At 40.0% G+C, this 11,689-nt stretch overlaps 2 protein-coding genes across 2 annotated transcripts; both read right to left on the bottom strand.

Moving 5' to 3' along the window:
* Nucleotides 1–1,207: 1,207 nt before the first annotated feature.
* LOC107535592 (olfactory receptor 1Q1-like) lies at nt 1,208–2,152 on the bottom strand. Its single transcript, XM_016211095.2, has one exon. It carries the CDS (start codon nt 2,150–2,152, stop codon nt 1,208–1,210), a length of 945 nt encoding a protein of 314 aa, XP_016066581.2.
* Nucleotides 2,153–7,732: 5,580 nt separating this feature from the next.
* LOC107535560 (olfactory receptor 1f45-like) lies at nt 7,733–8,665 on the bottom strand. Its single transcript, XM_016211065.2, has one exon. The coding sequence runs from the start codon at nt 8,663–8,665 to the stop codon at nt 7,733–7,735; it is 933 nt and encodes a 310-aa protein (XP_016066551.2).
* Nucleotides 8,666–11,689: the final 3,024 nt, after the last annotated feature.

The raw sequence follows: 11,689 nt of genomic DNA, 5'->3' as shown, positions 1-11,689 counted from the left end.
CTAATTACACAAAAATTACCACAATTTTAGCTCCTTCTCAACTCAGTGCCATGACCACTCATATCTTATAATAGAAACTTTTTCCAGATAAATGGACTAAACCAGCCACATTTGCACCTTCTGCCCCATGTCCCAGGAGGCCCCTCTCACCTTTTCCTTTTGATCCTACACCCATGAAACGGAAGACTTGACATTTTAATAGACATCATGACTCTTAGACCTTTTCCTCATGTCCAGCATTGATTGGTCAGCAGACAAATACCTAGTAAAATAGACAAATTCTGTATATCAAGTGTAGAAAAGATCAGGAGTGTGCTGAGACAAAGGAGTTGAAGTTTTTCTGAATGGTATAGCTAGTGGATTTAAGAAAATGTAAATTGGAGAACTGTGCCAGTGCTTAATTGTGGACCATCTGTAACTCCTGACCTTATTCAGTGGACATTTGTCATTAAGTCCCTCTCCTCATATTGAAATAGTTCCCCCATTTCATTTATCTTAGTGGGAGACAGAACTTTCCTCTATCTTACAGAAAGTAAAAGCAGCCATATTGCTCTCCCAGTTTCCCTGTGAACTAGAGTGTAGGCGAGTGGCTAAAACTTGGCCAATCACCTGTTCCACCTTATTTTGAATCTAGATGTGTTGGTGCAAAGAATAAGAACTGGGCAGTTCTTTCTGGAGGGGGTTTTCAGGCCTTCAAGGGCTGTACCCAGTGCTGATTGCTAGTAACTCTTGGTGGTGGGGATACCAGTGGCAGTGAAGAGAGTTTGATGACCATAGCAGTAAGTTCACCAGACCAACTCTGGGATATGATTTTGACTGTGGTTCTTTTCCATTTTATTGAGCCTAGTTCCTTAGTCTTTTGGGAAAATCCATATATACTTTCAATAAACATATTTCCTTCATGAATCAGTGAATCGGTTTCTGTTGCCTGCATCTAACTAACTCTGAGAGTTAGAACCCTGGTGTTTAATGGCAGGTCCAGAAAACATCCTCAACTGTAATCAAAGCCATGCTAATGTTTTACACTAAATACATAGTTTCATGTGCTTTGGGTTTAAGGGATATCTCAGGACAACATCCAGTGAGAAAATCTGTGATATGTACTTAATTTAGATATTTCCTGGAAGTTCTAAAGGAAACAGATATGTGAGGGGCAAAACCGTTTCCCCAGAATCACAGATAAAACTTGGAACTGTGTTTAGGGATATTATCTAAAGAAAGAAATCCATGTTCTGCTCCTCCATTTCCTGAAGGCTCCCTTGACGTCCCCATTTCTCAGGCTGTAAATGAAGGGGTTCAGCATGGGGGTTACCACTGTGTGCATGACTGTCAGAATGCGACCCCTGGCCACTGAATAGCTCGTAAGAGGCTGGAAGTAGACCAAGGTGAGGGTGCCATAGAAGATAGCCACCACAGTGAGGTGGGAGCCACAGGTAGAAAAGGCTCTCCACTTGCCCTTGGCTGAGGGGCTCCGGAGAACCACTGAGAGGATGCAGGCATAGGAGGCCATGATGAAGGCCAGAGCTCCATTGATTACGATAACACCTTCTGTGTGAATGATCAGGATGTTGAGGTGGGGGCTGGAGCAGGATAACTTCATCAGAGGGTAGAGGTCACAGAAGAAGTGAGGGATCCTGTTATCTGCACAGAAGATCAACCGGCCCATAAGAAGGGTGTGCAGCAGGGCATGAAGATGGGAGAGGATGTGGCACAGGGCGACCATCTGCAAGCACAGCATTCTGGTCAGAATCATACGGTAGCGGAAAGGATGGCAGATGGCGACGTATCTGTCATAAGCCATGATAGCCAAGAGGAAGTTTTCCATGGCTGCAAAACATATGAAGAAATAAGTCTGGGCTAAACAGCCCATGTAGGAAATGGCCTTTGTAGGAGAGAAAATGTTCTGCAGCATTTTGGGGACCGTGGTGGAGGTGAAGCAAATGTCTGCCAAGGCCAAGTTGCTGAGGAAGATGTACATGGGGGTGTGGAGGCGTGGAGTAGAGACAATCAGTGTGGTGATGGCAAAGTTGCCGGAAATGTTGATTGCATACATTAGTAGGAAAAGAAGGAAGAGTGGGATCTGTTCTTCTGGGTGGGTAGAAATGCCCAAGAGAACAAAATGGGATACACTGGTCCAGTTGGTATTGTCCATCTGTTGCCATAAGAACAAAAATGATTATTACTATTTTTTTATTGAGGTATAATTGACATATAACATTGTATTAGTTTCAGGTGTATAATATCATGATTCAATATTAATATACATTGTGGAATGATCACCACAATAAGTCTAGTTAACATCTACATGCTAGCATACCTAATTACAAATCCTTTCCTTGTGATAAGGACTTTTAAGATCTACTCTCTTAGCAACTTTCCAGTATGCAATATAGTATTATTAACTCTAGTCACCATGCTGTACATTATATCCCTATGACTTACTGACTTTATAACTGGAAGTTGGTAGTTCTGGAGCCTTTCACCCATTTTGCCTACTCCTACCCTTCGCCTCTGGCAACCTCTAGTTTGTTCTCTGTATCTATGAGGTTTTTTCTTTAGACTCCACATATTAATGGAGATCATATGGTATTTGTCTTTTTCTGTATCATTTATTTCACTTAACATAATGCCCTCAAGATCCATCCATAGTTACAAATGGCAAGATTTCATTCTTTTTTATGGCTGGATAATATATGTATATGTGTGATGTGTGTGTGTGTGTATCTCATCTTCTTTATTCATTCACCTACCAGTGGACAGTTAGTTTGTTTCCCTGTCTTAGCTATTGTAAGTAGTGCTGCAGTAAACATGGGGTTGCATATATCTTTTCAAATTAGCTTTTTTGTTTTCTTCGAATAAATACCCAGAAGTAGAATTATTGGATTACATGGTAATTCTATTTTTAATTTTTTGAGGAACCTCTATACTGTTTTTCAAATAGGATTATTTTTTATAGACTTGGACATGTGAACAGGCCGTTTAGTTATTATCACTTTTGTGCTCCAATGTAAACTACACATGGTATTGATAAAAGGATCAAGTGCTTAATTATTTTCCAAAATAACTAGGTATGAATTTTTCATGATAATTAACATCATCATTATCACCATAGCTAATGTTTACAGAGCATTTACCTTGAACCAAGGACTTTGCTGCATTATCACATTTAATTTTTATAATAACTATGGAGGCCAGTATTATTATTATTATTATCCGTATTTGACAAATTAGAAAACTGAGATATAGAAAGTTCAAGCTCATAAAGGGCAAAATCTGAACTTAAAAGTCATGTTTATCTGGTTCCAGAGGCCATGCTAGTGACACTATATAACACAACTCCTCAAATTAAAATCAAGGCATTTCGTCCATGGTAATAAGACCTGTTGATGGGCTGTATAATGAAGGCATCTGACTGCTAAAAGGAATTTCAGAGGCAGTTTGGTCCAACAACTTCTATTTTGGGGAATGCATATCCTGGGTGATAACCAACAACTTCTCAAAGAGTACACAGACATGGTTTTAGGAGAATCAGTTTCCAGATGATCAGTTTTTGTATTTTTCTGTTCTAAAATCATTTTGTCTTCAAGATGTCACCTTATCCATTATTCTGTCTTCCATTTAACAAACGATTTTTTTTTTTTAGTTTAGTTTTTTTTTTTTTGAAATATTACAGATGTCCCTTTTTCTCCCCAGTGATCCATTCCACCCTGTCCCATCGCCCTCCCCAGTCCCTCTCCCCACCATTGTCCATGTCCTTGAATTGTGTATATATGCATATAAATTATTTGGTTAATCTCTCCCTCTCCACCATCCCTCTGACATTCGTCAGTGTGATCTATGCTTTCATGAAGAAGGACATACTTTAATCCATTTAAGTCTTACTAAATGCATTGGCTCAGGATATAAGAACTTCAAAGGAGCCAAATGAAGGGACAATTAGAAATATTAAGAAAATGAATTACTTTAATGAACATAATTCAAATATTTTTAGATTGAGGGGTTTCTAATTTTTTGCTCTCAAAAATATTGAAGGAGACCTAATCTAGTTGTCGGCACATCATTAAAAATAATTTTTTATAATATGCAACACTAGTTACTGTCATATTACTTGGACAACTTTTGGTGCCCTGGAATCTCAAAGAACAAGTCTATTATTTTTCAACATTAAATTTAAACATCAGTCAACAGAGGCAGCATTGTGTAGTATGCTAGAACCATGGCACTTTCATTTAACAGCCATATGACTTTGAAGAAGTCACCTACCCTCTATGAGCCTAGGTTTTCTCATCTGTAAAATAGGGGGATTTTAATAGCACATTACTCATAAAGTTGTTATGAGGATTAAATGAGAGTACCTTGTCCTTGGCAAGTGTTCAGTAAATGCCAGCAACTATGCCTGTCAAAATTTCAGTCTTGTCTACACAGTCTCCAGGTTTTCCTGGGAGGACAGTGGTTTGCCATCCAGTTCTCTGTACAGTGAAACTGCTCTGCTTTGTCACTGTCTTTAAAATGTGGTTCTCAGAACTAAGCAAAATTCGATGAGTCTGCTCTTTCATCATAGGGTAAGCATGGATCATCCAACCCTGATTATTCATAATACCTCCCCAACTGATTGATGCTCTCTGGAATCCCATCAGACTTTTCTCTCTGAATCAGGATAACTTCCCTGAATGGAACACCCTTGACTATCTAAATTATTCATTCTTTTTTTGTGGTTAAATTTTAATAAGGGGAGGGGAGAGAGTCCATGAACACACAGCATATCTGAGGATGGCGTAGGGAAGAGGCACTGTGAAGGGAAAGAAGAGAAAAAAGATGACTTATGGAGTCAGACACAAACTTCACAATATGCACAATGTTGTGCAAAGGACAGAATTTGAGAAAGATAGTTTTCCTCTAGAAGTTCCTGGGAGCCTGTGTAGGAATTGTCTGAGCTGCTGAGAAGCCACTGTGTGGGTGTGCAGCCCTGAGTGCAGGCACTCACCTTACTGTGGACCCCCAACTAGACTGGATGGGCTGGGCTTGGCACCTCCATCCTTCCTCAGGCAGCACATACCATCATTTCTTATTTCGACAATAGCACAGAGCAGTTTACTCGGAGAAGACAGAGGATGTTGCCCAGCACAGAAGAAAGAAAGGCATCAGGAGGGGTACTTCTGCTCGTCAAGGGCAGCAAAGCCTGTCCGGGAAAGGCGCTGAGAGATTGTAGCATGTGTTCCTGCCTGAATCCCATGGTTCCCCCAGCACAGTCTCCCAAGTGTGTCATTGGCCGAACTTGCTGCCTTCTCTGGGGAGTAGGGCCCATGAGGCAGTGCCTCCACTATTAGTATTAGTGACTGTGGCTTGGCAGCTCAGCCGGTCCCAGGAGAGTAGCCAGAACCTGGGAGACCAGCCTGGACACGGGGTTCTCTGATGTGTGCTCCAAAAATTGGCACTGAGAAGAAAGCCCAGGAAAACTTAGATATGGTCATAGCATGCATAGGTGTCTCTCTTTGCCTGAGTCCTGGAAGATGTAGCCTTCTTTTCAGGGATACACTCTTATTTTTCAAAATATTTAGCTGGGAAACATGTATTGAAAACTGAGAGTCTGTTTCTCACCTTTCACATTTCACTACAGGGGTGATCTCTGTTACTGCTTTGACATGTACCCATTCACACACTTTCCTGTGCACATATGTATATGTACAATTTTATTTCCACAGAAATGATTTTGTTTGTTCTGGAGCTTTCTTTATTTACCTCATCAATAAGTCATAGTCCTCCTATGTCACCATCAGGCCTAACTCAGTATTTTAAAAGTATTTTGTAGATATTAGATGTGCCAGAAGTTATAAACATCTTCATACTCATGCCACTTACTTATCTCCTTTGAGGGGGGACTATTACAGAAGCAATACTACATGGATATAATTTTACAGGCTCTTCGTGTACATATATTTTTCTAGAAATGGAAATGCTAGATGAGAGTACATGTGTATTTTTAATTTCATCGGTGCCACCGGATTGTCCTCAAAAAAGTTAAAACCAGTGTATACAGTCTTTAAGGGCATATGAGAGTACCCTTTCCACATGACCTGACAGCACTGTCTGCAAACTCTTTACTGTTTCCCAACCTAATGATGAAAAAAGAAATCATATTTTATGAGAGTTTTACTTTTTATTTTCCTGATTACTGGGGGCAATTTTTTGACCATTTTAGTTTTTCTTCTCTGAATTTTCCAACTACATCTTTGCTCACTTTTTCTATGTGGTTGCTATGTTGTTTTTTAATTGATTTATAGGGGTTATAATATGGTAAAGAGATATTCTCTTATGCTTTCCTCTTGATCTGACTCATAACTTTCTAACTGTTCTCAGTTTCCAGCTTGGATGGACATTTTTGTCTTTTACTTACGCTCTATTCATTCTGAGAACACAAATCATTAGTTTCCCTAGAAAGTAAAGTGTGATATTTCTTATCAGCTCTCATATCAGTCAAAAATTGGCAACACATATGGACACAGACATCATTGAATGCACACGATTGGCAATAATAATAGCTCATATAAGTTGAGTGTTTACTATGTGCCAGGCATTCTGTTTAAAGTGCTCAAATGCTTTTTTAAAAAATTATCTTTATTGTTGAAAGTATTACAGATGTTCCCATTTCCCCCCCAGTGACCCTTTCCACCGGCTCCTTCCCCCATGTTCACAGCAGCATTATTCATGAGAGTCAAGATATGGAAACAACCTAAGTGTTGTTTATGGAGCACTATCTGTGATCCATGTTAGTTCACATATTTATTACTCAGAGGAATTGGATAATGTAGTTGTTCTTCCGGTTTACAGGAAAAGGAACCAGAAATGAGACAAAAAATGTTCCTCAAGTTACATAGTGTGGAAGTAGTGGACTTTTGGTTCTGACTTCTAACTTCTGACTTCAAGTCTTGAGTTCTTGTCACTAAAACAATATAATTAGAACTAGAGTATATGTATGGAGGGGCTTAGACTAATATAATCCAATTTCTTTAGTTTATAAGTGGGGAAACCAAGGCTCAGAGACATTAAGTGACTATGTAGTGGTCACACAGTTCATTTTTTAATGGCAAAGCCAGCGCTGGAACCCAGGACTTAAGTTAAAGCTTCATTCTAATTCTTCTATAGAACATTGCCTGTTTAATGTAAAGGATCAGATTATTTCCTTCATAGTTTATTCTACCAGGCATAATGAATCTTATATTCTTGGGCTTGAGATATACAGGGTGTCCCCCCAAAAATGTATACACACTTAACAGCTGATAGCTCAATTGGTGTTTCTTTCTTTTCAGGTTTAACCCATTGGACTTAATAATTATTCAGAGTGTGTATACATTTTTGGGGGACACCCTGTATATCTTTCATAGCTCCTTCATAACTTGAGCTAAACAACAATTTGGACTTTTATTTTCATTTTATATGTATAAAAGCCCCTACCTGTGGATTTCTCCTAGTCATCCAGTAAAAATAAACAAGAACCATTATGGGAGTGGGTAGTAAACTACTCAAAGCATGGATACTCCACAAAGATGATTGGAGGTTGCTGGTAACACTGGTCCCCTCCCTGTCCTCAGATGCCAATCTGCGCTGTGAAATACAGACATGAGAAAAAGAGAAGTCTCAGGCTCAGAGCAGCTACAGTGGGGCTCTCAGGAGGCCAAGCTTTGACTCTCAGCTCTGAGTCTTGGAGTCAGGACCCTAAGGTCTTGAAAGAGTATTAGAGTGTTTTTCTTCTGAGTGGTTTTCCCAGTGCCTCCTTCATATCCCTGTTTCTCAGGCTATAGATGAAAGGGTTCAGCATGGGGGTGACCACTGTGTACATGACTGAGAAGACTCTGTCCTTTCCACCTGAAGGGGATGATGGAGGATATAAATAGACCCCAGTAGCTGTGCTGTAAAACAAAGAGACTACAGCGAGGTGGGAGGTGCAGTTGGAGAAGGCCTTTTGCTTACCCTTTGGGGAATCAATTCTTAGAATAGCCAATGCAATGGAAAAGTAAGAGGTCAGGATGCAGACAAAGGGTCCAAGTAATAGTGTTCCTGCCACAAGGGTGAGCATCAGGTTATTGACATAAGTACTGGAGCAGGCCAGCTTCAGGAGGGGGACCAGATCACAGAAGAAATGGGGGATGATATTGGGGCCACAGAAAGCAAGCCTGGTCACTAGGAGGGTATGCACTAGAGCATGGAAGGTAGTGACCACCCATGACCCAGCCACCAACAGGACAGAGCGTTGGGAGTTCATGGTCATGGTATAATGGAGGGGGTGGCTAATGGCCACATAGCGGTCAAATGCCATCACAGCCAGAAGAAAGTTGTCCAGATCTGCAAATAGGCCAAAGAAATAGAGTTGTGTAAGACACTCACCATAAGAAATCAGTTTACTACCTGAGCTAATGTTATCTAGCATCTTGGGAATTATCGTAGAGGTGAAACCAATGTCAGAGAAGGACAAGTTGGCCAGGAAGATGTACATGGGGGTGTGGAGGTGGACGTCAGAGCCGATGGCCAGGATGATAAGTAGGTTTCCCAGCACAGTGACCAGGTACATGACCAGGAAGAGCCCAAACAGGAGAGGCTGCTGCTCTGGCTGCTCAGAGAGGCCCATGAGAAGGAACTTAGAGATGCTGGTCTGGTTTCTTCTGTCCATGTCTGGAGTTCTGTATGAAATAAATTTTATTAAATATAAGTAGCAAAAAAGTAAAACATTTCTTGTTAGAATTTTTTTAACCCCTAAAAAAATTCTGTGGTTTAGACAGTTCTGTTTGGTAAAGCTTAAATTTATAACTGCACACATTAGGAAGGACAGTTCAGATCAGACGATTTGTAAAGTTATAGCTTGGTGTCAGCACTTGACCAGATAGCGAAGGCTTCTTCTAACAATTTCAGCTGTCCCCATGACACATGGCAGGGACCATGGAAAGTGTTCTGGATCGCACCCATCCTATCAGTATACACCGAATAATTCTAACTTCACTGAATAATTATGTCATTAAGTAAATAACATTTTACTTAAAATAATTAATATTATATATAACAAGTAATTAAAATAATTAATATTACATATAACATGATGATACATAATTATAAATAAAAATTATGTAATTTAAAAATAATTTTTAACAAGGTAAAATTACAGAAAAGCATGTATATTTATAATTTCATTTTTGTAAAATTAAAACATGAATGTTGGTATATGAGCAAGGACACTGAAAGAACACAGTCTAAAGGTCAATAGTGCTTACTTCTGATAGTTTTGCCAGAATATATTATCTTTGTAATTAAAAGATTCTTTTAAAAGTATGAATGGATGTGATTCATTGAATTAATCCAAGTGATCATCCAGAAGGCAGTCTGGAGATTGGGGGAGTCCTGATAAGTTGACCAGGGTGTGCTCTCTGCAAGGAGGCAGCGCTGACAAGTGAGTAGGAGAACAAAATTCAAATGCCCCTCACCCAGTGTGAAGAAAAGAAAAAGTGATGGAGCAGGAAGTTTTCATCACAGCCCAGTCCATTCAGGCCCTTTGAAATCTTCCCAGCTTTCACAAAGAAAGGGCTGTAGGAAGTACATAAAATACTGCCCCCACTCCCTCCAATAAGGCTGGGAATTATTTGTGCCTTTTCTCTGACAACACTGATGTCTCACTCACCCAGTTTCTCCACCCAGTTTGAACCTCTTCATCTGGATTTAAAATCTAAGCTTAGGCACTCTATTCTAGCTTCTTACTCCTTTGCTCTCACAGGGCTTTCTTATATTTGCAGATTAGATTGATCTATTGCAGACCTAAATAGAAGGTGTCAAATCCTTATTTCACTCCCCAAACTACCCCTTTGTTTCTAGCCCTGGTCAGAGAAGATGATGTTTTGATTTGAGACTCATATATCTTTATTTTCCATAGAAGCTACAGTGCGGATATATCAGGAATCCCATAACTAAAAATTACTGGACATTAGGTTTATCCGGTCCATATCCATTGCTCCAAGTCAATGAAAAAGTCAGAGTAATAATGCTGGCTGAGCACTAGCCATGAGCTGGCCACTAGTCTCTCTTAAGTGATAACTCTTTGTAGAGGTGCTGTGATTATCTTTACATATGTAGAAACTGAGGTTCAGAGGGGTTAAGAAACTTGCTGAAGGCCACATATTTAGGAATTGGAATCAAATTGTCTGAGTCAAAAGCCTGTTCTTTGTTCTGCTCTGCTGCCCTTCAGTGCTCACCAAACCACATTGTGACTGGTTCAGCGCCTGTGTAGGTTCAATAAGGAGAAGATGCACCACCAGCAACTTCGTTCATTCAAAATAGAATTCCGCCCAGTTGGCTTGGCTCAGTGGTTGAGCATTGACCTAGGATCCAGGTGATCGCAGTTCAATTCCTGGTCAGGGCACATGCCCGGGTTATGGGTTCGATCCCCAGTCAGGGGTGTGCCAGGGGGCAGCCTGTCAATGACTGTCATCATTGATGTTTCTCTCTCTCTCTCCCTCTCCCTTCCTCTCTCTGAAATGAATAAAGATATATATATTTTTTAAATGGAATTCCCACTGTATCCAGACATTAAAACTACTGAGAATATTTAGGTCACCTAGACTGAGGAAGAAAGATTTAGTTTGCAGTAAGATAATTTTGATTCACCCTCTATAGCAAACTTAATAATATGCTGTGAATAATTCATTTAGCTTCTCTGAACTGTAGTTTCCCTCTCTGTGAAGAGGGGTAACCGAGTCTGTTTTGTAGGCCGTTGTGAGGTTCTTTATTGCCTCACATCAGGAAAATGTCGATGCTATTTCTTATCATGACATAATCAGTCTTTTATGATTCTGTCTCCATCTGTCTGTCTAATGACACTTGCCCCTCATGCCATGCCACTCCGCATTCTTGCCCAAGAATCACTCACAGTTCTCAAACAGCTCATCACGACCTGCCTGCATGCCTTTGCTTCTTAGCTATTCCACCTTCCTGTCTCCTCTTCTCCACCTGGCGAGAGCTCCGGTGTCAACACCTGGGGAGGTTGGAGTTCTTTACTTTATCCTCTGTGTTCCCACAATCCTGTATATGGGTCTCTGGTAGGACAGTTGACATATTGCCGTATACTTACTTACTTATCTCCATTAGATTGTGTGTTCCTCAGTGCCAGGGACTCATTTTCATTGACCTTGTTTCTTCTTGTATGTACTTGATAATCATCTATTGAATAAATCAGTGGATGGATGGGCAGTAAAGTGACATTTTTTTTTAGCTATGATGAAACTGTATGGTGGCAGTGTTTAGCTACCAGCATTGCCTTTTACTTATAGAAATAGTTAATAAAATAGATGACTCTTACATGAAGACCTTAGATTGCCTAGCCTACATTCTAGTACATAGAAAGTGCTCAAAGTTGTTTGTGAAAATGGAAAAAATGTATTGTGGATGTTGAATTATTTTAATCAATTGAGTGTTTTCACAAGTACTGAATTTATGGTTTGTTTATATCTTACATTTGAACTAAATATTGTTTTTGTTTTAATTTAAAAGAATGCAGGGAAAGTTAATGCTTGGGATTCAGATTTAGTATGAACATATCTTCATGTGCCCCTTCCCGGTGCTGAGATATGTTGCCCCAGTTCTCTTGCTTTTACGTATTTGAAAACAGCCAACATGACCTGATGTGCTCTGTCCACACATCAAGCCCCTCTCA

This window comes from Miniopterus natalensis, chromosome 12 (assembly GCF_054644295.1).
Source record: "Miniopterus natalensis isolate mMinNat1 chromosome 12, mMinNat1.hap1, whole genome shotgun sequence".
Classification (NCBI taxonomy): domain Eukaryota; kingdom Metazoa; phylum Chordata; class Mammalia; order Chiroptera; family Miniopteridae; genus Miniopterus; species Miniopterus natalensis.
The sequence above is the reverse complement of the archived record's forward strand: the minus strand, read 5'-3'. Positions and strand labels throughout refer to the sequence as shown.

What these genes read in the sequence shown, in the direction of transcription:
- LOC107535592 (XM_016211095.2), bottom strand. Translation starts at nt 2,152, where the DNA reads ATGGACAATACCAACTGGACCAGTGTATCCCATTTTGTTCTCTTGGGC.
- LOC107535560 (XM_016211065.2), bottom strand. Translation starts at nt 8,665, where the DNA reads ATGGACAGAAGAAACCAGACCAGCATCTCTAAGTTCCTTCTCATGGGC.